The sequence below is a fragment of the Caretta caretta genome, chromosome 8 (assembly GCF_965140235.1).
Source record: "Caretta caretta isolate rCarCar2 chromosome 8, rCarCar1.hap1, whole genome shotgun sequence".
Taxonomy (NCBI): domain Eukaryota; kingdom Metazoa; phylum Chordata; order Testudines; family Cheloniidae; genus Caretta; species Caretta caretta.
Window position 1 is genome coordinate 89194303 of NC_134213.1, and position 26592 is coordinate 89220894.

Here is a 26592-nt window from a genome sequence, read left to right on the forward strand (position 1 = left end):
TCACTGTATGTAATCCTTCTGTCAAGTTAACAAGAGGAGATAGGGAGACCAAGTTTTGAAAAGTCAATTGAAATAGTGATCCCAAGGGAGAAGGGAATCCTGCAAACTCCAAGCCCTTTTGTACAGTAATGAGCCTGATCTTCTGAGATGTCAAGTATCCTTAACCTCCTTTGAGTCAATGGAAGTTGAGGGTATTCAGTACTCTGCAGGATCCATTCCAATGTAAGTAACTGTGGGAAGTAGGAATCTATCATCGATATTTGTTAGAGCATTCCTCATTTGAGTGGCTAATTCTATACTTAACTTCTCCAAACCAGCAGCATAAGAAGCAACACCTGTTATATATATATATACACAACTCCCCCAAAGGTGCAGAAAATAAATTCTAAATATCTAAGCCGAATACAAAATTGGGAGAGTGGTCTGCCAGATGTGTATGACACAGATAATGTAAGATTCCACTTTGTTCAATCCTCTGAAGTGCACTGCTCCTGATTCATGTGCATTTGGGAGAGTGCTGACTAAGCAGACCCATCAGTGTGATAGCAAGGGCAATGCCATTACACTGCAAGTGGGAATGCAATGAGATAGCCACTTCACATGGCCCATAAAAACAGAGGGACTGGACAAGTTATAAAGAGGTGCCCTGGTCAGAAACCAGGCTGCTTAACCTTGAACCTGATTCAACCAGCATTTGTGGCATTATTGAGTCAAACTGGTAATGGACAGTAGCTTGATTATAAAGACAGCTGTTACCCACAGATATCTTAGTGCTTATCGGTGATACAGCACTTCAGGTGGGCTGTAGTAAAATGCACTTTTCTAAAGTATATTTAAATGTGATGCATCCTAATGCTCTTAAGTGTCCTCTCCAGCACACACCCAGAACCCCCTTGTCACAGGGTAGCTGGCTCTCTGATGGGGGTCAGGCCTCCAGTTACCTGTGACAGGCTCCACTAAGGAGAACGAGCTAATCCAGATCCACTTTTGAATAGTTAGTTGCTGAGGTGGGTGGCAGCAGTTGTTAAGCTAAGAAACACCTGGGCCTAATAAAGGGTTGTGAGAGCTCAGTTAGGAGGTCCCAGAACACAAGAAGCTCTTGAGGAGAGGGATGACTTGGGAGAGCTGGTTAGGTCACCATGAAAGGGAACCTAGGAAAGGTACTGCTAGAGAGGGAAGAGATTCTGAAGGGGAGAGTTGAGTGCCAAGCCATAAAGAGAACTGGCTCCAGTGCAAGGAACTGACCAGATGTAGGCAGGTGGTCCAGATGGCAGAAGAACTACACACCATTCCAGAGAAGAGCAGCCGTGGTTTGATTTCTGGGGAGGCTGAGAGTCCAGAGAGGGAACCCTTCCCCAAGTGATGACAATTAGACTGCTGGTGTGCAGAGGCCACTGCCTGTCATGCTGACCAATGTTGTCTCTGTTTCTCTTCGTAATCCCTGTCTGTCTGTATCCATCCATCTGTTGTCTTGTGTTTTATACTTCTTAGAGTATGTCTAAGACCGCAAACAGGACAGCACGTGTATACATGCTCAAGACAGCTTTGATTGACAGAGCTCACGAAAGATAGCAGAGTAGCTGCTGCAGCATTGGCTAGCTGACAGAGCACATACCTGGGGTCTGGGCATAATTGCAGTGTGGTGGCTAGCATGTGCTGCTACCCATGCCCATGCAGCTACTCTGCTATTTTTAATGAGCTAGGCTGATCAAAGCTAGCTTGGGTATGCCTACATGTGCTGCAGTCATGCCTCCTGATTGCAGTGCAGACATACCCTTAGATCAGTGGTCCCCAAACTGTGGGGTGTGTCCCCCTAAGGTGTTGCGGAGGAATGTTCAGGGGGGGATGCGTGATGGGGCCCAAGCCAGCCCCGACAGGGTCAGAGAGGGAGCACTCCCAGCCCCACTCTGTCCCCAGACCACCTCCGATCCCAGCCAGAGCTCCACTCCACCCCCTGCTCTGCCCCCAACCCATCTCTGCCCTCATTCCCTCTCCGCCTCTAGCCCCATCTCTGCCTCCAGACACAGTTCTGTCTCCAGCTCCGCCTTCAGCCCTAGCTCCTCTGAGCCAATTGTGCAGTAATGGAGGGGAAGCAGATTCCATTGCTGGTAAGGAGTTGGGGATGCAACAGGGAGAGTTTGGGCATCACTGCCTTACATTGTAAGTGCTTTCGGGGGGACCGACTGTCTTTTTGTTCTGTGTTTGAACAGTGCCTTGCAGAGTCAGGCCCTGATCCGTGCCTGGAGCTCCCGGGTGCCATGATAATACAAATAATTACTAAGGGAAATGAAGGCAATATCTGAAAAGTCACGCAGGAAGTCCATGGCAGAGTAGAATAGAGATCTTATGGTTTCCAGTTCAGTGCCTTAGCCACAAGACCTTCTTTACACTTGTATAGATTGTTTGTTTGTTTCTTCTTTACTCGTGATTGTATTTTACTAAACAAGAAGCTATCAAAATATGTGTAAATGAAGATTAGTTACTTTTGATATTTTCTTTGTACTCATGGCATGAACATAACACACACTCTTTGCTCCTTCTTTGTCTCTGGGACCCCTCAGTGTAATTACATCTTTATTATACATGTTCAGCTAATTCTTTATAGTAGAATCTGCTAAATTAGAATGCCACTATAGGTTTCAGAGTAACAGCCATGTTAGTCTGTATTCGCAAAAAGAAAAGGAGTACTTGTGGCACCTTAGAGATGAACCAATTTATTTGAGCATAAGCTTTCGTGAGCTACAGCTCACTTCATTGGATGCAGTGAGCTGTAGCTCACGAAAGCTCATGCTCAAATAAATTGGTTAGTCTCTAAGGTGCCACAAGTACTCCTTTTCTTAATGCCACTATAGATGGTCTTTAGTTCTGATTATATGGAATTCACAGTTAATAGAAAATACCGGATAATTATTCATGTCTCTGTCTGGGGAGAGCAGTGACATTAATGAAGAGGCCAAGGGAGTTGGGAGGAGACTGTTTGTGCTGGGACAGGATCTGAGCCTGTTGCTTGTCCAGCTTTCACTGTAAGGAGTCTTGAGTTCATATTTGGCAAGAAGCTAGCAGGGAGAGTTTTGAAATACTGTAACTTCGTATACTTTCTGCACATATCACAGCTATTGTTAATGTATCTAATTCTTGATATGTCTTAGCTCCTTTGCAATGCAGAACTGTTTGATCAAATCTAGAAAAGTATTGGAATACGGTTCAAATTCAGAGAGGGAGAGAATGCTCTATACTATTCTGTGCAAAGAGGGCTTTTAAAAAAAGCAAGGTGCTGCTGAACAGGCTGAAAACTACAGTATGTGGGGAAAACAGAGGGGGGGGGGGGATGCTTTTTGTTAGGACAAAATAATGCCATGCTTGTTTGGCTAGACACGTGCAAGAATCAAGAGAGGAAAAAATGGAGTGGTGTGGATAGCTGGACAAAGGTGAGAAATATGAAACTTCCTCTGAAACACTATATTCAGGGTCTTCGAGAGGTGATTTTTTTTTATATGTTTGAGTTGAGTCCATGTAGCATAAGTGAATTTAAACACAGCACAGCAGTAGTTGATTATTCACTTCGTCTCTAAGGTGCCACAAGTACTCCTGTTCTTTTTGTGGAGAATAAGACTCACTGCTGAGTTTGTATACAAATCCTATTAGAGACGTGCCAGTATTTTCATAGAAGTTTGACATAGTTTAAATTGCAACCTGGCAAAGTGGCTTTGTCCTAACCAGATTTTTTTGCTTATCTAGATATAGAAGCACCATAAAGGCATATTCAAAATATTGCAGTAGCACTGCTGAAACAAATACCTTTTTGTTGATTTTGTTCTATTAACTATGCTCCTCTACCTTATGTTTCCCTGTCCAACCCCCTCCAAACTGCCATCTGCAATAACCCGCAGGCTAAGGTCTTCGCTAGGCAGAAGTAATACCATTCGGCTATAAAATCCAGAGCTAAACCTGCGCCTCTCTTAATTCTGGCTTTTTTACTTGTCATCCCTGCCATGTGAGGGACTAAACAAAGGAGCTTATTTAATGCCACTTGTGATCAAGCAGATATCTTCACAGTGTGACAGAAAGCCAACACTTGTCTCCTCCAGCAGTCACATAGCAAAGAGCTACTGCTAGGCCAGGAGGCTGACCTACAGTATAAAACCTGCTAAAGAGACACCCCCGCCCCCCCACCCCCGGCGCACGAGTGACTACTTGCAGCGGCCATGGAACACCACCACTCTCTCATGTGCAAACCTTTGGAGAGAGACCACTCTTACAAGCGACCACATTTGCTTGCTCCCATGAGTGGTCACTCTTGGCAGGTTTTACTGTATTTGTTTTTCTGTTTTCTAGAAGTATTTGAGGAGGGTAAAGTTTACTAGTTTAATCTCTTTGCTGCTGCATAAGGAATTAGTGGAATTTGAATATTATTTCAAATTTGATGCTGCAAACTGCTCAAGCTGCCCCTTCTATCCTCATGCTGCTCTCTGATCAGTGCTTGTTTCAGCAGAAATAATGCTTGTTTCTGAAGTGTAGGCTGTACTTTCTGCAGAGATGAGAAACAACTTAGATTACATAGGACAAATGGCACGAATGTTACTGCCCTAAAAATAAATAATAATTATACTTAGCTCTTATGTAGGACACTTACTAGGTGGAGAGTCACATGAGAGCGGCATGGTCTAGTGGTTAGAGCAGAGAACTAGGTGTCAGGGCTCATGTGGCCTTACTTTTTGGGAGTGCTGCACAAGCTAGCTCCAACTGAAGTGCAGAGGAACTATGTTCAGCACCCAGAGAATTAGGCCAAGGGGATCTTTTCCCCAGCTCTTTCCATAATTCGCTTTGAGGCTTTGGGCAAGTCACCCTAGGCCAAAATTTTCAACGGGGGCTGCAGTTGCTCATCGAGGATAATTTTTTGAACGTAAGGGCCAGGATTGTCTGTCTTCACTATGAGTTCCGGTATAGCCCTTTCTATCTTTAGGTTCAACATTTTCTGCTCAAAAAATTAAACTTCAGCCTCAGTAGTGATTAAATCCATCATGAAGTAGGCAAATTCCTTGGACCCATCTTTCTTGATCTTTTTAAGAGTACCCTTATGCATCCTATATGTTTCTATTCATGTGTCGTTTAATTGGCCGCATTGTTTTGTGGTTGGTCTGGACTGATGATATGCTTTATTTGCATTTGCCTTAAAAAAATAAAAAAATAAAATAAAATAAAAGTCTAAATGTAACAGCAGCTAGCTGTGATTGGATATAACGGTTTGTGACTATGACCCTAGCCTCTGATGAGGGTCAGGAAACAAAGATCCATCTCTTGCTAGCATGCCAGGTTTTGCACCTTGGTTACAGTATTATTGTAATAAGGAAATGATGGTAAATCAAAGGCACAGAGGTCTTTTAGAAAGAAGACTTTGCAAAGATTATGCTTCAGTAGGACTTATGGGGGGGGGGGCAGAAACAATAGTTGAGCAGTGAAGTCCTCTGCAATCCTGTAGTCCTCCATGCATCTGTAACAAACTGAAAGTGGCTTGATCACATTATGTCTTTAGAACTTGCTTATTACACAACTTACAGAGGCCACCCTGTGATTTGATAGATATTGAGGTGTGCATGGTGTAGAAGTTGGCAGAGTAATGTATCCTCAGCAGACAGCCATTATGAAATACACGTCTGTGGCCATGATCGTGGAATCTTTTAAGAGTCTTTGTTGTAACGAGACCAACATTATGCCTGCCAGATGAAAACACCAGTCTGAGCAAACAATTATGCTTAATTATTTACTTTTGCTGCAATTTTGATTTAGACAGCAGTTTTCTTTCTTTTTTTCTCCTTCATTATCATTGAGTTGGATCTGGCAGAGTGACAGCTTTGCTCTCATGCTTGTCACAGTGTGGCTTTACACAGGGTTCTCATTAGCTACTTCTTAGGATTTGGTTGTCTGTGATTCTGAGAGCAAATCTGGTGTTTCTGTGCATGACTCAGTGAGATGCTCTGATTTACTGGCAGTGGTTTAGTCACCGGCTTGAACTGCCTGTGATCAAAACCTGCACTCTGATCACTCACATGCCTTCACAGAGGCTAACTTTACACACTATAGAGTCAACGTCCAAAAGCTTTGATCAAATTTCAGGCATGTGCTGCTGAGATCAACTGAACACAATGGGTAGTGTCCAAGTGCAGCACTGTTAAAACTGTGTGGCGTGAGTGCTGCTTTGAATTCTCATCCTGAGAAGAAAAGTATGATCAATATCAAAGTTGCTCACTCTTTTTACCAGAAACACATTTTGAACCAGCCATGCAGGGTGTGTGTGTTGGGAGGGGGGGTTTGGTTGTGGAGTGGGAGTATTTCTCTAGACTTTGGCAGCTGTTATGTCTGATTCCTGTGAGAAGCTGGAAGATTGTCCTTAAGTCACTACAAAATCCAAACATAACCTTATCCGGGTGTGTGGCAAAGTGGTGGTGGGGGAGAGCAGGAGGTGCACACATGACATTCTCTCTGCTAATGAGCAAGTGGGCCATGTCTCTGCCCCTTTCCTTCTCTGCTGACCCGCAGATGTGCCTGGGGAAAGGATGCTGTGCCATGTAAGGACTCTTGTAAAATACTCCTCCAGAGGCCAGCAGGAGAGAAATGGCATCTATCTCAGACACTGTGTCTCCTGGCACAGTCTAGATTCCACAACTTCCCCTTGCTCGGGGTTGTGCTAGGGGGCAAATTCATCCCCTGATAATCAGTAATAATACCCTAGCTTTGGAGAGGTATATGTGGCTCTAAAGCTAGCATCTGGCTCAGTATGCAACTTTCTCTAACCTTCTGTGCAGAGATCTCTGTTTTTAAAATGAGCATAGGAATACTTTTATGACTGTCTTCAACTTTAAAAGAATAAGTAGATTAATAAAAAGCTGCTGGGAGGGAAAGTACAAGTGGCGAAACTATTAGTGGAGGCTGTATTCATATTATTGGGCTTGGAATTAGGGAGAAAAAAGATACATAAAAGTTTAAACAGTGTTATGCGCTTTTTTTCTTGCTAGTATTTTATCTCTACAATATCTGATCTGTTGACATTTCACATAAAAGAACTAAAAATCCTTTTTCAGCCTATGACATTGCCTCTATGCAGGCAATTTTTTAGAAAAATAACCAATTGTTTTTCTTAACAGAGTTTGAGCGGTTTCATTGAAAATGACTAGCAAAACAACTAGCACAACAAACAATATAGCTCAGGCACGAAGAACTGTACAGCAGTTAAGAATAGAAGCTTCTATCGAAAGAATAAAGGTGAGAAAAATTCTTACTGGTCTTTCTCTCTTTTTGTATGAACCATGTGAATTATGGCAGATATATTTTAGTAAACTCACAATATATATGTAGAGTTTTTTGTATTATGCATTACACATCACAGGGGTTATCTTTGAATGTAGTCGTTTCACTCATACCTGTGGTACTGAATTTTACAGATTTCCATATTGTTGCTATAGAAGAAATTGTACCAACAGTATAAAAGGTACTTTATGGATATGTGAGAAGACTACTGTGCGTTTATAATCTAAATCTATAATACATAGCGAGTGGAAGATGAGATGTGATGTAAAGCAGTTTTTTCCAATTTACCATGTTGGTTTTGGATGTTTAAATTTTACTTCATATATCTTTGCAGGTAGGTCAAGGGTTTATAGCCCTCTTGAAAGAGGAGGAGAGTTGAGACAAGGTGCAGCTAAATTATGATGGACAAGGAGCCCAAACTCCTCCCTTTTTCTCCCTGTCCCACCCAGTGGTTAAGGAATTTGATTAAGCTAAAATCTCACCTACTAAGATTTGGCTTTTTGTTGTTCTAACCATACCATTCCTTACCTTCATTCTCCATTTTATTAATACTTTTATTAATACCAACAGTCCAAAGGTCAGCAGACTGGTTAATTCAACTGACATAGGTGCTTTTCTTACAGTCAGCTAGAGATTAGGAACATGCAATGTCTTGCAAGGAAATGACTGAATCAATTTCCTAGAAACTGTAAGTTAGCTGATGACACTTCAGTGATTATTAACAATGTCTAAAGATATAAAATCTTCTTACTAGAAGTCTGCTCTATTGTTCTGAACCTGCTGTTCAAATCTCAGAAAAATGTAAAGTTACTCATGCCTATCTTCCCAAACTAACCCCAAAGTACCTTTAAAGACACCACATCCTGGGTTATCCTTGTTTTTGCTTACTTTTTTCCCATTCTACCAACCTCACCAAGGCCAGTCCAAAAAGCAAAGCCCAGAAACCTTTGCATTATGCTTGGTGGCCTTAGCTCTGGACCTGAAGATTTTATGGATTTCTCAAACTCTGTTCTTCCATATGCAGAACTAATTCACTGTAGCTATGGATGCATCCCACAGCCCATTCCATCCTATTGCAAATGATTTGGGAATATTTACCATTTTGTGTGTCTTTTTTTTTTTTTTTTTTTTGCCAGGTGTCAAAAGCATCAGCAGATCTCAGGTGCTATTGTGAAGAACATGCCAGGAAAGATCCTTTACTAATGGGCATACCTGCTTCTGAAAACCCTTTCAAGGATAAAAAAACATGCATTATATTATAGTAGAGCAGTGAGTACCTCCATAGCTTTCCCAAGCGAAACAAACTACAAGCAAATTCTTAGAGAAATAACTGATATCAACGGTGTAAAACAGCAATGTATTTACTATGTGTGTAAATGAATTTTTAAGCTTAAGATTTTTTTCTTTATAGCATCCTTACTGGGAACGAAGATTATAAACTAAATTATCTTATTTCTTGTAAAATGGAATGTGGTCTGTGGCATGCAGCTGGTAATTCTCTTGTGTTGGTTTTTATGTAAGGCCAGGTATACACTACACACCTAACTATGTTGCTCAAGGTGTGAAAAATCCATGCCTCCTGAGTGACGTAGTTATACCCACCTAAACCCCTGTGTAGACAACTATGTCGGCAGGAGAGCTTCTCCCGTCAACATAGTTACTGCCTCTCTGGGAGGTAGATTAACTACGCTGATGGGAGAAGCTCTCCCATTGGTGTGGGAGCATCTTCACTAAAGTGATCCACTGCAGCGCTGTATGTGAAGACTAGCCCTAAGGAGATAAGGTTGGATGAGGTGAAGGTCTTTTTTTAAAACGTGTAATATCTGCATTTCAGTTTAAGGTATTAGGCTACACAATCAAAACCAAAGTTGCCTGATCTTCACCTACAGATCAACAAGGTAGACCTGTAATTTGGCTCTTAATCAAGATTAATTTACTGTAGCTTTTTAAAAATAGTGTATTTGTATTCAATTAGTATATTGGTTTTGTGTGTGTGTGTGTGTGTATATGTGTTTGTGTATATACACATTCCAAAGTGCATTCTCTGACAAGACTCCTTGCAAACTACTGCTGCAATTATTGATAAACTCCATAGGTTCATGCCTTTACCTTCAGTTATGTCTTAATTCTTTTAAAAAGTGAAAAATCTGTTTTTGTGTCAAGAATCAATACATTTCTGATGATGTATGTAATTTTTCATTTTTGAGATGGTCTAATAAAGGAGAATTTTAATCCTTTCATTCGGCCCCTCTAAATTTTCTCCTCAAATTATGATCATCATAGCTCCTTTGATAGGGCTACAGTAAGACTCCAACATTTTGGAATTAGCATTTCTCTTGCCCCACTGCTAAGGTGAGGGGGAGGATTCTATCACTCCAAGCCACATACGTCACCTGTGCAAGTCTCATTTAGGTTTTGTGCAGTGATCCAGGATTTGGTTCTTTTAATAATTGAGTTCACCTTTTTTTATGGAAAAAGAAGCCAAATCCTATCTGGATTACGATCAAGCAAATGTAATTGGAAGGCCTTTCCATAACATCACTGATGTACAAATAGCCGAATAAAGTTTTACATATGTCTTATGTATTGATGGCATAAGTGAGTGGAAAGAAAACAATATTGACTTCTAGTAGGTTACCAATGTGCTGTTTTGTGTGTGTGTGTGTTTCTCTATAGCCAGCTATACAATGCCTGAAATTGTGATCTTCTGTAACGATATTTACAGAAATCAACCACTTTTAATTTACTGTTTTATGTTGCATGTGTCTAATTCTGTATTAAATTATATATACACTGTTGATAATATATTGAGAAATTATATGTTTTTAACAAATCTCCTTTCAAAAATCTAAATTTGAGACTTCCTGTAAGAAAAAATAAATGCACGGATTGTTCTGTGCTGACATTCAAATTATTTTTATAATTAGAATATTTTTCTAATAACAATTTCAAAACTATCTAGATTTTTCACTGATTTTATTTACCATATTTCAGTCTATCATTTTATAATGTGTCTTGTTAAAAACAGTAATTAACTTAGGTATATACTTTCATAACTGAGCTGTTAGAAGCAATCATTCTGTATTTCCTCAGTTCTGTAATATCTTGGTTTTTTCAAAGTAACTTTTTACAACCCAAATATTGCCCTTCTATTGATCTATTATGGCCCGTGTTGTCAGCACTTTCGGCTAAATGTTTGAACTGTTTAGAAGCCAAATGAATGTATGAAAATGTAATAGATACAAATATGGTGATGCAAAGGTTATTTTGATACCTGGCTCTTTCTCTCTGACCATTTCTAAGCTATTGGTTTATGATCCTTCTTACGCATAGCATTTCATGTCAGAAGTATTCAGCTAAATTTGAACTTTACTAACTTGTTTTATAACTACTTACGTTGCATTAATTTGAGTAATGAGTTTAACTGAAGACTTTTTTACATAGATTTTCTTTTGACCTGAATCCATGAATCCATTTTGTTCAGTTACTACTTCCATATCAAATCTACCCAGTATTTTTACAACTGGAGTCATAAGTGCCATGATTGTGTTTTTCAAGTTACTGAATCAAAACATGTAAATGATACATTTTAAAGTATTATCACAAACATGTTGCCATAAAACATACGCTACCGGAAATATTTTCATAAACAGCTGGGGCCTGACTCAGTTCCCATTGAAGTCCATGAGAATTTTGCCATTAACTTCAGTGGGAGTATGATGAGACTTGGGGTGACTAGCATAACCTGTTGAAAATGTCTTCATAAATATTAGGATTTTAAATGTTCATAGTGCCACAATATATGCCTGTTTTTAAAGAATGAGTCAATAGTGATCTATTCAGCCCTGTTTAATCTGAAGTGTATTTTTCTACTTTTTTTATACACTTTTGACATCTTTACAACACCAGGACAAAATTTATAGCAGCAGCTGTTTAATTCTTTCTTATACCTATGCATTTAAATAGCAAAAGAGTTTTATTAGAACATAATTGCCCCTTTACCCACATATGTATGATTAGAAATAGAGCAAATAGTGTGCCAACTTCTTTCAAATGCTTTCTAACTTTTAGCCTAAAACACATGGAAACTACAATAAAACAGTGAAATACAACTAACTGCTTCTGATTACTTTTGTATAGGTTTTTAAATAAACTCTGTGTATTGTATTTTAAACACAATATGTAGTATCATCTGAAGCTTCAAATTGCTCCTTACATTTTTGTATTACTCTTTAAGTACACAAAATGCACTATAAAGTAGACCTTTTTGTTCAGTGAACTTGTGAAGAGAATGAGTCGTGCAGATTGTGAAGAACTGTGAAGACATATGGACTTTCTAGTTAGTGATATGAAATAATGAAAACCAAACCCACCCACCCCTATTGCCCCCAGATTCATAGCTGTAGGTTTCAGGAATGATTTTCGGCCGGGCTAGCTAAGCATAACAACTGTGCCACAATACTGCAACTTACTTGGTGCTTTGAGTGCAGATACCTCAAATGTAAAATCTTTGTGATGTAAAATGAACCTGATATTATTTCAGAAAATTTTAGGGCTCTTTTTCTTAAACTAAGAGGCCTGTTTGCTAGATTTTTTCCCCCCTCTGGGTTTATTAATTTGATTGTTTTAATACTGTGTTGTTTTGTATTGTCATTGTAATTTCAGATTCACATGAGTGTTGTCACAATGATTTGCCTTTGACTTACAAATGGTTTTATGGAATTCTTTTGTTTTCTCTAACATGCTTTTGCCATTCATCAGTGAGCCTCTTAAAGTTGTTCATTGTGATCTTTCTATGAAAGAGGGCTTCTTATAGCAATGAGAGAAAAAACTGTTAACCAAGAAAATTTGATGGATGGCTAACATGTTCAATATTATGGATATGAAACACTTTATTAAAAATATCACTGCTTTGTATATTGTTTCGGTTTGTCATTGTAGTTTAGTTTGCTTTCCAATGCATATAACCTGTTGAGGAATTAGACAAATGTCAGCCATCCAGAGGGTCTGAAGGCTTTCAGCACAGTGGTGTCGAACACTGACAAAGACAATGTGCTTGGAAGAAAGACAGACTAGATATAAATTTTGGGGGAGTGCGGGGAGAGGAAGGAATGACTCACTTTGTAGGTCAAATTTGCTAAGCACCAGAGCTTAAATTGGGAGGGTGGCTGTATATATGCAGTGTTACTACCAACTGTAATCTTATGCTCCAAATCGTAGCTTTCCTCTTTTTAAAAAAGTCTCTCACCCTGTGGTTACAAAAAACAAAAAAAAGTCAATGGTACAATTACTGTTAACTTCAGTGAGAGCAGGATCAGGCCCTTATCACAGTACACTCATTTTAAACTACTGGTGGCATGGCACTTGCAAATGCAACACCATTCCACATCATGGCCCATGTGGGAAGATCCCTGCATCTGCGGGGAGTCCCACTAACTTCAGTGGGACTTGTCGTGGGCCTGATTGTAGGACTGGAGCATATAATGCAACAGAAAATATTACTACATTTAAAGGGGAGGGTCTATTTACATTACCATTTTCACAGACTCACTTAGTAATTAATCTGCAGAGTTACAAAATGTACATTTGTTGATGCACTCTCTTCAATTAAAATTATTGGAAATCATATGTGGGGACACGAAAAGGGTGAAAACCTGGCTCCACTGATGTCAGTGGGGTCAGGATGTGTTTATTTTGGCTTTAACTGTGCTGCTCTGTGGTCATTTTGCATATGGACACATCTAATGCCTTTGTGAGTCATGGGAAAGTGAGAAATCTTGGCTGCCAAAGGGTTTCATCCGAGTCATAAAGCAATTCCAAGACACTTACTGAAGTAAGAGCCCTGAGCCTGCCATGAAAAGGTTTAGAATTTCTACTGCTCTCAGCCAAAAGTTTTGGTTTTAGAATTTTGATAAGTGCAAAGTACTTCACACACACTAAATCCAGTAGCATTCAGGTAGGAGAGATACATTCATTTCATGCATGGAGACGGAGTGTGGTTAAGTTCATCATAAATAAAAGAAGACTTTAGGATTCTGCAGAAATGATCCAAAATATGTCTTACAACAGCTCTTCCTGCTTGCATGCTTACAGTTAGTAATAGAAAGTGTCTTGCCCATTGTCACATAGTAAGTCAAGGTTGGAGCCAGCAAATTGTATCAATGAATACTGACTCCCAGACCTGTGCTCTAATCACTAGATGTCATATAGAAACTATTAGGCCCACTTAAGTCTTTAAGTGCTTAAGTCTTTTTCCATGACATTATTTCACAATGATTGGGGGGTGGGAGAAATCTGTAATTATTAGTCTGAAACTTCCATCTTGTAATGAATTTGCCACTGTGTACCACTGTCCTGTATGGGGTGGGACCCAAACTATTCAGTTGTGTTATAGGGCATGTACGGCAAACGGATAAAAGAGATTACCTTTTTAGATCATGTCCTAGAGATCTGTGTTTCTGGAGTGGAAGGATGTGTGTTTTAACCCTATTCTCGCCACAAAATTCAGAGTAGCTAAATTGTGCTGCAAAGTGATAGCAATGATGTTGCAGGTAGCCACAGCTGTTTTACAATACCTTTCCAGAAAATAGCTTATATTTGTATACATGCTAAAATGCCTTCCAGTGAGAATGGCCACAAAGAACTTTCTGTTCTCCGAGGGATTGCACACATTCATTCCGCTCTTGTTGTACACCCAACGTGCACACATTGGACATTTTTTCCCCCACTGGTACCCTCTGGTGTGGCTCAAGCACTGCCTGCTGCTGCGCACCACTGCACGCTGGCATAAAGGGCCAAGCTGCCCCAGAGCGCGCTCACTTCCTTCTTGCCATCCATGTCGGTCGTTGGAATCGCTTGGCTTGCCTTGCCTTAGCAAGTGCTCTCAGTGTGTTCATTATAAATTAATTTAGATAGTTTCTAGATTTATAGTGATAGCTCTTAGTTAATAGTGTAGATAGCATAAGTTTTTCTTTTTTGGTCCCAATTGGAGTGTTTTTCTGTTACTCGGTACTGAGGGATAACTTGGTCACTGGGCTTCAAGCCCTGAAGTCTCTTGCCAGGAGGTACCAGAATGGTGGGGGCGGGGGACACAATGTCATGTCGTCGTCCCCCATTTTTCACTGGCTGTAAGGGTGAGCGATGGGAGGAGAGGGCAGAGAGGAGCAAGGGGGGTGGGGTCTTGGGGGGAAAGAGGTGGTGCAGGGGCGGGGCCTTAGGGAAAAGGCCAGTGTGAGGGTGGGGGCTCAGGGAGAAGGGGCGGGCACAGGGGCTTGGGGTGGCATGGTGCATGGGACCATGGTTTGGGCACATGTGCCCCCCCCACTTTTAGGGTGCTTCTGCTTCTCCTGTATCTTCCATTAAGCCAATGCTCATAAGCAACCCACACTCAAGCTGCTTGAAGAGTTTAGGGGAAGCTCATATTCAGGATCACTGCCAGATCTGTGAAGACTTTAAGCCTCAGACAGGGAAAGACGGAGAAGCCAGGTTACAGTTTTTGCACATGGAGGCAGCCATGAGACCTCTGTCAGAATCTGGTCGATCAGGCTCAGTACCGAGTGCATCCTATGTGGCCTGAGTCCCGACACTGCTCACCCTCCTTAGTGCTTAAGAAGAGGTATAAGACCTGTAAGCAGACCACCAAGAGGGGATGGTCACTGGTACCGAAGTCATCTAGGCATGGGCATAAGAGTAAAGTGCAGCTGAAACCTAAGCCCTCCTCTTCGACCTGGCACAGCTAACTCTGCCCCTGAGGCAAGCACCGTCCTGTTTGGAGTGTGAGGGAGTGCCTTCTACATCTACGGCACTGCACGACCCCGAGACCAGCATTGGCCAAGTGGACGATACAGGAGCGGCAGAAGCAGTGGTAGCTGATGGCAGTGGTAGCCGATGACAGGACAAGGAGTAATGGTCTCAAGTTGCAGTGGGGGAGGTTTAGGTTGGATATTAGGAAAAACTTTTTCACTAGGAGGGTGGTGAAACACTGGAATGCGTTACCTAGGGAGGTGGTGGAATCTCCTTCCTTAGATATTTTTAAGGTCAGGCTTGACAAAGCCCTGGCTGGGATGGTTTAGTCGGGGATCGGTCCTGCTTTGAGCAGGGGGTTGGACTAGATGACCTCCTGAGGTCCCTTCCAACCCGGATAGTCTATGATATTCTAAGCACCCTAAAAGTGGAGGTACCACAGGTGCCCAAACCATGGTCCCACCCGCCATGCCATGCCGAGCCCCACCCTCACACTGGCCTTTCCCGAGGCCCCGCCCCTGCACCACATCTTCCTGAGGCCCCGCTCCTGTGCCATCTCTCCCCCCCCAAAGCCCCACCCCCCACTTACTCCTCTCCACCCCCTCCTCCCATCACTCGCCCTTACAGCCGGTAAAAAATGGGGGGCATTTGCTGCACTGAGAAAGCTGCTTAGCCTTTCAGTGCTGGTATACCCAGCGGTGCAGGAGACCACACACTAAATACCAGCAGATACAGGAGGGCAGCAGCGCTTGGTACCATGTCAATCTCTGTTCCTCAAACTGCACGTCCACCAGTACTGTTGAAAGGGAAGCCTGAAATGTTGGTGGTGCTACTTCCAACTCTGCACCAGACTCCAACATTGTAGAGAGCAGCCCATCCTCAGTCAGGGGTGGGAGAGTCGCCCTCTTCTGAATTGGAGATTTGGCTCTTATGTTTCCCAGCCCTGGAGCTGCTCTCACTACTCTCCACTAAGGCACTACTCCCCTGCTAGGGATCTTTCAGCAGGAGTAGTACCATCAAGTAGATGGTCAGTGGGTCACTGGACCCACTACCAGCCCAGTGGCCTTATTGGAACCCGTAGTTCCCCCCCCCCCCCCCCAGTTTCTAGGTCATACATGAGACGTTCTTGTTTTGTGTCCTTAGAGAGGCATGGGGCACCTACTCACCAGGCACTACCTTTTCCATAGCCTGATACCGAGCAGCAAGAGGTAGTTAAGGAGGACCCTGCTGGACAGCTAGTGGAGGAAGAGCCACCTCAGCCTGTGTGGGCCTTTTCCTCCTCTCCTGATGAGGCAATCTCCTCAGGGGCCATTTAACCTCCACCAATGGACTATAAGGCCCACCAGGAGCTGTTAAGAGGGTGGCCTTAAGGCTGGTGGCAGAGGCTAAAGAATTCTTGCACAGCTTTGTTGACATTTTGGCCACAGCAAGGCCTTCAAGAGTGGCCTTACTTATTAACAAGGCAATTATGAAGGCTCTCTGGAAGACCCCTTTGTCCCTTCCCCCTACCTTAAAAAGGGCTGAACATAAATACTATGTAGCTTCCCAGGGGGTTGAAATTTATATATATGTCTGTGGGAGCTGCTTTCCTGAAGACACTATGAGTACAAGTCCACCCTTACCTGGACAACTTGCTAGTCAAAGGCTGGTCCAGGGCTCGTGTTGGCTCCGATGTACAGCTCATCCAGTCAACCTTCAAAACTCTAGGTCTACAGATCAGCTTAGACAAGTCTACCCTTTGTCCAGTGCGGAGGATAAAGTTTATAGGAACAGTGCTACTCTACTCAAGCTTTCCTTCCAGACACAAGATTTCAAATAGTTGGCACATTTTAAGGTCCACCCTCAGCTTTTGCTGACAATGGTGATGGACATGTCTCCCATGGAATGGGGAGCTCATCTGGGACCCCTCCAAACTCAAGGTTCTGAAGGGATCTCTCTCTGCATATCAATATCAGAGAGCTAAGGACTGTCTGCCTCTCCTGTCAGGCCTTCCTACCACATGTTAAGGGGAAAAGCCTGTTTGTTCTCACAGACAACACTCTGGCGATGTTTTACCTCACCAGACTGAAAGGCACACATTCTTCCCTGCTTTGTCAGGAAACAATGCATCTATGGAACTTTTGCATTGCCAATTCAATCAATCTCAAAGCCTCTTACCTTCCAGGGGTGCAGAACAAGCTGGTCGACTGCCTAAGCAGATCATTTATGAGCCACCATGAGTGGTCTCTGCTCCTGGATGTAGCCAGATAAGTTTTTCAACAGTGGGGACTCCCCAGATAGACCTATTTGCAAACAAACCCAACAGGAACTGTCAAAAATTTTGTACCCTCCAAGGCAACAGTCCCAGTTCCATCACAGAGGCTTTCCTGCTTCCCTGAATGAACAAGCTCTAGTATGCTTTTCCTCCAAGCCCACTCCTACACAGAGTGGCGCTAAAGATCAAGTGGGACCAGGCCCGAGTTACATTAAGAGTCCCAACATGACCTTGACAGCACTGGTTCTCAGTCTATTGGATCTGTCAGTGACACCTCCAATTTCACTCCTGTCGCACTCAGACTTGATCTCCCAAGATCATGGTTGGCTGCTCCACCAAACCTGTGGGGCCCTTCATTTAATGGCCTAGAGGCTCTATGGCTAAATCCTAGGGAGGAGTTTTGCTTGAACCAAGTTCACCATGTCTTGTTAAATAGTAGAAAGCCCTTCACCAGAGCTGCTTCCATCTCAAAATGAAGGTGTTTTTCTTTCTGGTCTCCTCAGTCCAGGGTCTTGCCAATGCAGTTCTCTATCCTGGACTATCTATTGCACCTACAACAGCAGGGGTTAGTGATTTCTGCTATCCAGGTCAACTTGGCAGCCATATCAGCTTTCCATCCCCATGTGGATAACCATTCTATATTTTCTAATGATATGAGAATCAGATTTGTGAAGGGCTTTAACCTAATTTTGTTGAAGCTCATGGGGCCACCGTTTGAGCCTCTATGAATGTGCTCCTTACTACGCCTATCTCTGAAGGAGGATTTTCTGGTAGTTATCACTTTGTCCAGGAGGGTGGCCAAACTGCATGTTCTGACATCCAAAATGCTTTCTACAGTCTTTTTTAAGAATAAGGTGTACTTGCGCCTTCATCTAAGATGTCTCTCTCTAAAGTGGTATCTAATTTTCATATTAACCAGTCAATTTACTTACGTGCATTTTATCCCAAACCACATGTGAACAGAGAGGAGCAACATCTGCTTACCTTAGACATTAGAAGAGTGTTGGCATTCTACAGAGACAGAACAGGACAGTTTTGTTTGTCAGACCGACTATTTGTGGCCTTAAAATCTATGCTATTTATTCAGAATGAAGGGTCTCCTGGTCTCTTTGCAAAGAATTTCATCTTGGATAATTTCCTGCATTCATGTTTGCTGCTGGGCACACTGATTCATGTTTGCTGCTGGGCACACTGGCACATTCCACAAGATTGCAAGCAGCCTTGAGGGAAGTCCTTGCACAAGTCCCTATCCAGGACATTTGTAGCACGGCAACCTGGTCTTCAGTTCACATCTTCGCATCCCATGATGCTATTACTCAGTACTCCAGAGACGATGCTAAATTTGGCCAAGTTGTACTACAGTCTGTGTGCATGGGAATTCCAGTCCCTCCTCCTACGTTACGGCTTGTGAGTCACCAGGAGAGGAATGTACACGTGCAATGACTCAGAGAAGAAAAAGCAGTTACTAACCTTTTGTAGCTGTTGTTCATTGAGATGTGTTGCACATGCCCATTCCATGACCCACTCCTCTGCATCAGAGTTGCCCGGCAAGAAGGAACTGAGGGAGCTCAGGGGCAACTGGGCCCTTTATGCCAGTGTGTAGCAGCAGAGGGTGCTTGAGCTGCCCCCGATGGATACCACTTAGGGAAAAATTCCCAATGGCTGTGCATGCGGCATGCACACACCAAGAGTGGCATGGACATGTGCAGCACATCTCGAAGAATAACAATTATGGAAGGTTAGTAACCATTTTCTCCTTCTCCTCTGCTGAAACACAGCCTTGAGAAGAGTTGGAACAGGGCAACTACTCAGCATCAGCAACACTGTACAAGCTTCAGGCGGTGAAATGAATAATTGCTGCAATTAACATTACATGGGAAATTTAGGAGATTTTTGTATGCAATTACAAAACAACTCACTTGCACGGTCAACCTATGGAACTCATTGTCAGGGGATGTTGTGGAGACCAAAAGTATAACTGGATTCAAAAAAGAATTAGAAAAGTTCATGGAAGATAGATCCAACGATGACTATTAGCCAAAATGGTCAGGGACACCACCCCATGCATTGGGTTTCCCTAACCTTGTGACTGCCAGAAACTGAGACTGCATGACAGGGGATGGATCAGTTGATAGATTGCCCTGTTCTGTCCATTCCCCCTGAAGCATCTGGCACTGGCCACTGTTGGAAGCCAGGATACTGGGCTAGATGGAGCATTGGTCTAACCCAGTATGTCCATTCTTATGTTCTAACTCTGGGGAAAAATGACTGGACATGGAAGCTCTGCTCCCGTGCCCTTCAGATTTGTGATTGGGCAGATCTCACACAGCAATAACTTTTAAAATCTATGCTATTTTATTCTTCCTAGGCTTTTATACTGAACCAATTGCCATGTAGTCTGGGTACTGTTCATGTAGGACTCCAAATATGCTACAAGTCTATCCATGCCTGCTCATAGTGGTTTTCCACAGTTAGGAGTGTCTGTATTCTAACACTGTCAGTCTGTGCTGTGCTTCTCTAATAATCTTTTATAACACTACCAACAAAAAAGACAGTGTTATACCAGGTGGATGCTCCTAACAATGCTGGACAAATTTCTGCTCACACCATTAGATTTGTTGTGTAGATGGGGCTTTAATGCCTGATCAAGGTAAAATGAAGCTACTGGCTTGGGACAGTTAGGGACTGTAGCTAATCCTCCAGATCCTGATTCCAACATTTGTTACACCATTTACCTTATTGACTTAGGAATTAGCAACAAAAGGAACAAAGCCTGGGACATGGAGGTGAAGAAAGATTAAAGATCCAGCAACCTCTAATTACATGTTTATAGTCACATATATTTAAGGGATGACTAAACTATTTCCTTAATATTTACATTTCTGCTTCTATATTACCTCCAGCACAACAGGAAGAGAGGGGATTTTTGAGATGGGCATGAGTTGGGGGGAAACCTCTAACACATTCAGTCTTCAGTGTGTATTTACTTTTGAAATGCTGATAGTAAATTTAAATGTCATGGTAAAGCAGCACATCAGAATTTAAAGAGACAATGTCAAGTTAAAAATGTTTTCCAAAAATTCCTTTCTTTTGTTACTAATGCTATCTTAGAATAATTTACTCTTCACCCTTTCTGCTGTAAACATATCAGCGTCACTTGTGGTTAGAATCACAGTCACATTCTGGTGATCCTGCATTTATGTAATATGTGGGATGCAAACACTGCGGGGGAATGTTTAAATCTGAACTAAAGAATTGTTACTGGCTTTTTGTTTCAAATGACAAAACGTTTCAATTAATATCCAGTCTGGAAAAAAATTAGTAAATGGGGGCCATAAACATTTCCTTTTAACTTTATTATTTGTATCACTGTAGCCATTCGCACTAGTCATGGCCCACAACCCTGTTTTTCTAGGCGTTGGACAAACATGGAACAAAAAGATAGTCCCTGCTCCAAAAGGACTTACAATAAAAGTAGAAGATGAGACAACAGATGAGAAGCACAAGGAAACAATGAGAAAATATTCATTAGCAAGACAGATAGTTGTCTCAGAACACCTATGGTCTCCATATTGTGAAGTTTTTTGTAGGTATCAGAACAAAGGAGAGTTTTGAGGAGGGATTTGAAAGTAGATTATGAGGTAGCTTTGCAGATGTTTATAGGGAGCTTCTCTGAGACATGGAGAAAGTATACTCTTTGCAGCAGTAATCAGAAGGGATATAAATGGGGCAAGTTAACCCACAGAGGCCTTAATCCTTCAAAAATTTACACATATATTTATCTTTAATCTTGGGAGGAGTCCCATTTCTGGGAGTAAAGTAAAGTATGCGTGTAAGGACATTTGCCAGATCAGGGCCCAAGTTTGCAATTAGCTAAAAACAGCTGTCTTATAGTGCAAGATTCTCACACTCTGAGAAAGCAAGTGCTACAAACAGGTTCTAAAGTTACATGTCAGATGTCTCCTACCAAACACTGACCCTAATAGAATATGAACCAGCAAATAACACTTTTGTATTTCGTAGTTTGGCCCTACAATTAGTCTGTTTCCTAGAACCATACTAAAATTGGCCATATTCTGCCCTGCCTTAAACAAGGTGCAAACTCAGTCTGGTCATTGGGAGAACCCACAGGTGTAAATGAGGGCAGGATTTGGTTGGTCTCTGTGGATTGCCTGTCAGGCCCAGCTTTCTTGTCTGTCAGTCTTCTTTTACGTGCAGTTAATCTGGACACAAGGCTTGCTTCAGAAAGAATGCCATTTGCAGGGTTATACTGGCTGCTTATGTAACCCCCAGGCCATGTGTCTGAAGTATGTATCCTGCTGTCCAAACAGAGGTCAAGTGTAACTAGGCCTGAAACCAGGTAGAAGAAGCATATAGAGCATGAGGAGAGTCTTCCCAGCTAGGAATGCTAAAATGACAGTCCTTCCAGGGTTTCTGGGCCTACGGTGAAGTTGATGTATTGGCAATGACCCTGGCCAAAGATGGATTAGCCTCTAAATTCGTTCTTGGCCTGTAAGGCCTTCTTCATCAGGTCCTGTACAGCTGGGCTGTAAGGAATATGGGTGCATGTTGCTGATGGAGAGATTCTAATGGCTAACCCACCCACCCCTACTCCTCTTTTGTCTGTCTTTGATTTTGGTGGCTGCTCCATACCATCTAAGCATAGATTCCTTGTAACAGAACTGGTAGTGTTTGTCTGAATCTCCCCACCCCATTAACAGGTGTTGATCCAGCAGGGAAAGTCTTAAGTGGGTTTTACTGACTCATTAGTGCAGGTGCCTTGTTACCCTTCTCAAATACAAAGGAGGTAGGAGTTGCTAAGCGGTTCATGGACCAAGACATGAATTGCTTTTCAGCGTAGGAACCTTGCTCTACAATTCTCAAAAGCACCTAACTCATTGACTTTCAATAGGACCAGGGCTCCTAAGTCACTTAGGTGCTTTTGAAGTGCTTGAATAATACGTAGCAGGCCCCACTCTCACCCATGTACTCTTATTTTTTTAAAACCATGACAGCGTTTAGGAATTAAACCCACATCCCACTTTCAGGCTTGGTCCTGTAACTTCTGAGTATATAAAACACCTATCTGCTAAAATGAACTGTAGCTGCAGAATCAGCCCTTAGCACTGCACAGTATTGAATCTGGCAAGAAAGTAAAAAGCTAACACGAGGATTTTTGAGGTTTTAAAATTTTTATTTCAGTAAAATAAACACCATCCAGTTTCAAACAAATTATATTAATGTAGCTGTTTTAATATTTTATTTTATTAAAACAAGTGGTGTAGTTGTATATCAGTTGCTTAAGGGTATTCTGGTTCTGAAGTTCATAGCATAAATAAAATCTTTGTCAATATCATAAAATAACTTAGTATATCTTAGAATAAAACCTTGAGCATCAACGTCCCAAAATACAATACATTTTTAAAAAAGTTTTGATTAACCTTTTTGCTCTTTCGCGTTAAAGGCGTTTTAAACCAGAAACTATTAGTTGCACTTTTAAAACTTCAACGTGTTTGGTGCATTTTGAAATAACTCAACCATGCAGCTTCTTAAATCTTCCTGCCTGGTTTTTAGTTCCTTTGTGACACACTTGCTTACAACTCTTTCAGCACAGGTTCTTTTTTCATTCCCTTAACTTTTTGGCTACAAAGTCAACTTCCTTCAGTCCCACACATCATGTTCTTCAATCTCAGTCTACCCACTTGACATCAGTTGTTTGTAATCCTTTCATCAGGTATAGGGATTTACTTCCTGACCAACCACTAAAGTATTTCAAAATTTCAGTGCAATTTTGTTCAATTAGTTTTCATCCAAATACCATCATCGCTCAGGGAGATTAATCACTGGGACCCACTGATCCATGTAGCGACTTTCCCGGCAAAAGCAAATCAGCTGACTCAGTGCTGGATCCTTCCATTGAGATGCATGGGGATTCTGGAAAAAAATAGTTGTTTCAAAATAAAACTGAATGGTCTTAACTCACTAGTGCAAAAAGATGGTACTCCTAACTAACATCCAAATGCAAAGCTAAACTGGATCCTTGAACTCAGATTTTAGTTTGATACAAATAGTCTCCTCAAGCCCCTTAGAGGTTTTGTGAAATCCTATGCTATATACATAACTGCATTGCAATAGGGATTCAACATCTAAAAGCTGAGTAAGGGGTTCAGAATTTGGCTGTGGTGGAGGTGTGGTCTAGTGGTCAGAGCATTTTAAATACATTCCTATTTTACGTACTGGCATTTTCTTGATGTCTTGAAATTTTGTTTCATTCTAGTGTTAATCATGCTGAAAACCACACACAAACATTAACGATCTGGCTTCTTATTTGAAAATGCAAGATTATATATGATGGACCATAACAAGAGTGTCAGGATATTGTAGAGAGGTTGTAGAAAATAGCTTTAACATTATACTGCACCTACACTATTGCATATAAACGTATAACAGCAAAGCAAACAAAACCACTTAAGATTCCTTTCATGTTTCTTCTGCAGTATGGGCATAATGGAAATACTTAACAAGTGTTTTGAGGACTATTTTTAGCATCGGGAAAAATATTAAAATAAGGAACTGCATGCATATAAACTTCTTCTACTTTTTAAGCTGAAAATTATTGACCCATTTCCTGCTCTGACTCTGAAGAGCAGATGAATTTCAATTGAGCTGAATTATTTCCCTATTTTTCTCCAGAGAAATGTACACAACAATTTTTGACCATGGGCTAGAGTTAAGAAATTATTACTAGTGTTCAGACTTGTCAAAACCTTTAATGAAAATTTCTTCCCACTCTAAGGGCTTCCTCTAAAAGCAACTAACCTGTGCTATCTAATCTCTACTCTGAGCCAATTTGTAATAAGGAAAGACAAATAGAGGAGGCTGCTGTAGCAAGGTGACTCATGGGGATCTCTCTGCTGCTGGCAGGATCTTTAACATGTTTGAACATGCCCATATGGGGAAAATCTTTATGATCAAATCAGGAACAGCTCTGATGCAATGTCCTTAGTACAGGAAATAACTAAGTAGGGAAAAGGGCATGTCATTCCCCATAGCAAGTTAAAGATAGGCCTGATCCAAGTCCCAGATCTGAGTACTCCCAGATCTGGGGGTGGAGGGTGTAAATCCAAACCCAGATTTGAATATATAATGGCCAGAACCCCAGATCCCAAACTCCATGTGTTCAATATCTTATCCAAGGGCATATTTTAGGTTCTCTCTAAAGTAAACCCAACTGTAATCAGGTAAGAAACAGGCCTCAGAGACCCAGCTTAAGCTGCAGCAAGGGAGCTCTGTGCCAGTGAGTCTTTTGTGCTCCTGCTACTGGGGAGGGAGGACGGGATGGTCACTTACTGTGACAAGCACACAGTGCAGGTCTGCAGGCTGCTCAGCTCCCCCACTTGGCCCCAGAAGCAGCAGCTCAGCCAGCCGGCCTGGGTTGCTCACTCGCAGGATGTTAATGTCATTCTCACAGCAGAAAGCCTGGATCAGGGTGAAGTGGATTTGCAAAGCAACATCCCGATCATCCTCCTCATCTGCAGCTAGCAAACAAAGCACCACATTATCCGGATCCCTGCAAGGATGAAACAATACAGCCTGATTAGTCACAGCTAACACACAATTACATATTTAACAGAGACACATACCGATGAAACAAACAATGTCTCAGCTTATACACATGCAGAAGCTACTAGGTAGGCTGATGGTGTGTGTCTGAGCCATGAGTAATCATGCACACGTATGTTCACAAGGGGAGACCTGTGTACCCACAGTACATACCTGCAGTACATACCGATGCATCCCTATTTATCTGCTTTACATGCACACAGGTGTACTTCCCCCAAGCCCCACTGTACATGCACAGAAGTGTTCTTCCCACAGCACTGTACATGTGCATAGGTGTACTTCCCCCAGCCCTGCTGTCCATGCACACAGGTGTACTTCCCCCAGCCCCGCTGTCCATGCACACAGGTGTACTCCCCCCGGCCCCGCTGTCCATGCACACAGGTGTACTCCCCCCGGCCCCGCTGTCCATGCACACAGGTGTACTCCCCCCGGCCCCCGCTGTCCATGCACACAGGTGTACTCCCCCCGGCCCCGCTGTCCATGCACACAGGTGTACTCCCCCCGGCCCCGCTGTCCATGCACAGCGCTGCGCTCCCCCCGGCCCCGCTGTCCATGCACAGCGCTGCGCTCCCCCCGGCCCCGCTCTCCATGCACACGGGTGTACTCCCCCCGGCCCCGCTCTCCATGCACACGGGTGTACTCCCCCCGGCCCCGCTCTCCATGCACACGGGTGTACTCCCCCCGGCCCCGCTCTCCATGCACACGGGTGTACTCCCCCCGGCCCCGCTGTCCATGCACACGGGTGTACTCCACAGCGCTGCGCTCCCCCCGGCCCCGCTGTCCACGCACAGCGCTGCGCTCCCCGCACAGCGGGCGTGTGAGGAGGCGGTTAGCCCCCAGCACAGCGCACAGACCGGCAGTGGCGGCAGGCTGCGCCCAGGGGCACCTCGCCCCCCGGGGGGAGGGCGGGCAGGGGATTACCAGACAGCAGAAGGCAGCCGGGGGCCTCGGGCCTCCCCACTTACACGTTGAGCAGCTTGGCCGCCTCGTAGACCCCGACGGTGACGCTCCTCTGAGTCAGGGCTTTGCTGAGAACTTCCTCCAGCGCGCTCCCCGCCGTCTCCATCCTGAGAGCAGCAAGAACAAGCCGCGAGGCTCCTGTCAGCCACCCGCGGCGGGGTCCTCGCTGCGCCCGCCCCGGCCCGGCCCCGGCCCCGGCCCCGGCCCCGGCATCCCCTCGCCCCCGCGGCGGGGCGATCGGCTGACAGGCAGCCCCGCAGCGCCCGCGCCCGCGCCCCCGCCCCGAGCAGCCCCCCGCGCCGCGGTACCTGCCCATCGCCTGCTGCTCTCCAGCCAGCTCCTCCAAAGTCATAGTGCAGCCGGAGCGCGCCCCGCCCCGCCCCGCCCGACACACCGGCGGGGGCCCTGCCGCGACCCTCACGCCAACTTGCGCCGCCCCAGCTGCGACCCCGGCCCCCGCCGCGCCGCCCGCACCCGCCAGCAGCGCCGCAGCCTCTGAGGGACAAAGGCGGCCTCGGCCGGGCTTATCCTGCCAACATCCAGCCAACCGTCTCCTTCCTCATTTGCATGCGGCCGCCCCATTGGGCCATGCAAATATAGTTTCGCGGCCCACTTGCCCCCTTTGCCCGGGCCCCGCCGGCCAGAGGATGGGGCCGGCAAGCCGGGCGCGGGACGACAGCGGCGCCCCTCCTGCCGATTGGCGGGGC

At 43.6% G+C, this 26592-nt stretch overlaps 2 protein-coding genes across 7 annotated transcripts in view; one reads left to right on the plus strand and one right to left on the minus strand.

Moving 5' to 3' along the window:
- Positions 1–12222, plus strand: part of GNG12 (G protein subunit gamma 12) — a 90287-nt gene extending 78065 nt beyond the window's left edge. For all 4 annotated transcript variants that reach the window (XM_048861667.2, XM_075131754.1, XM_048861666.2 and 1 more), the window contains 2 exons: positions 7143–7260; positions 8442–12222. In XM_048861667.2, coding sequence (XP_048717624.1) covers positions 7165–7260; positions 8442–8567 — 222 coding nt within the window. In that variant the 5' untranslated portion in view covers positions 7143–7164 and the 3' untranslated portion in view covers positions 8568–12222. The remainder of the gene's footprint in view (positions 1–7142; positions 7261–8441) is intronic.
- An 8417-nt stretch (positions 12223–20639) lies between these two features.
- GADD45A (growth arrest and DNA damage inducible alpha) lies at positions 20640–26382 on the minus strand. Of its 3 annotated transcripts, none has more exons than XM_075131756.1 (4): positions 26360–26382; positions 25891–25992; positions 24653–24872; positions 20640–23236 (listed from the first exon to the last, which is right to left on the minus strand). In XM_075131756.1, exons 2-4 carry the CDS (start codon positions 25989–25991, stop codon positions 23123–23125), a joined length of 435 nt encoding a protein of 144 aa, XP_074987857.1. In that variant the 5' UTR covers position 25992; positions 26360–26382; the 3' UTR covers positions 20640–23122. The 3 variants fall into 3 exon arrangements, with proteins under 3 accessions (XP_074987857.1, XP_048717629.1, XP_048717630.1); XM_048861672.2 differs by lacking the exon at positions 26360–26382 and adding an exon at positions 26194–26340; XM_048861673.2 differs by lacking the exon at positions 26360–26382 and adding an exon at positions 26198–26303.
- Between the last annotated feature and the right edge of the window lie 210 nt (positions 26383–26592).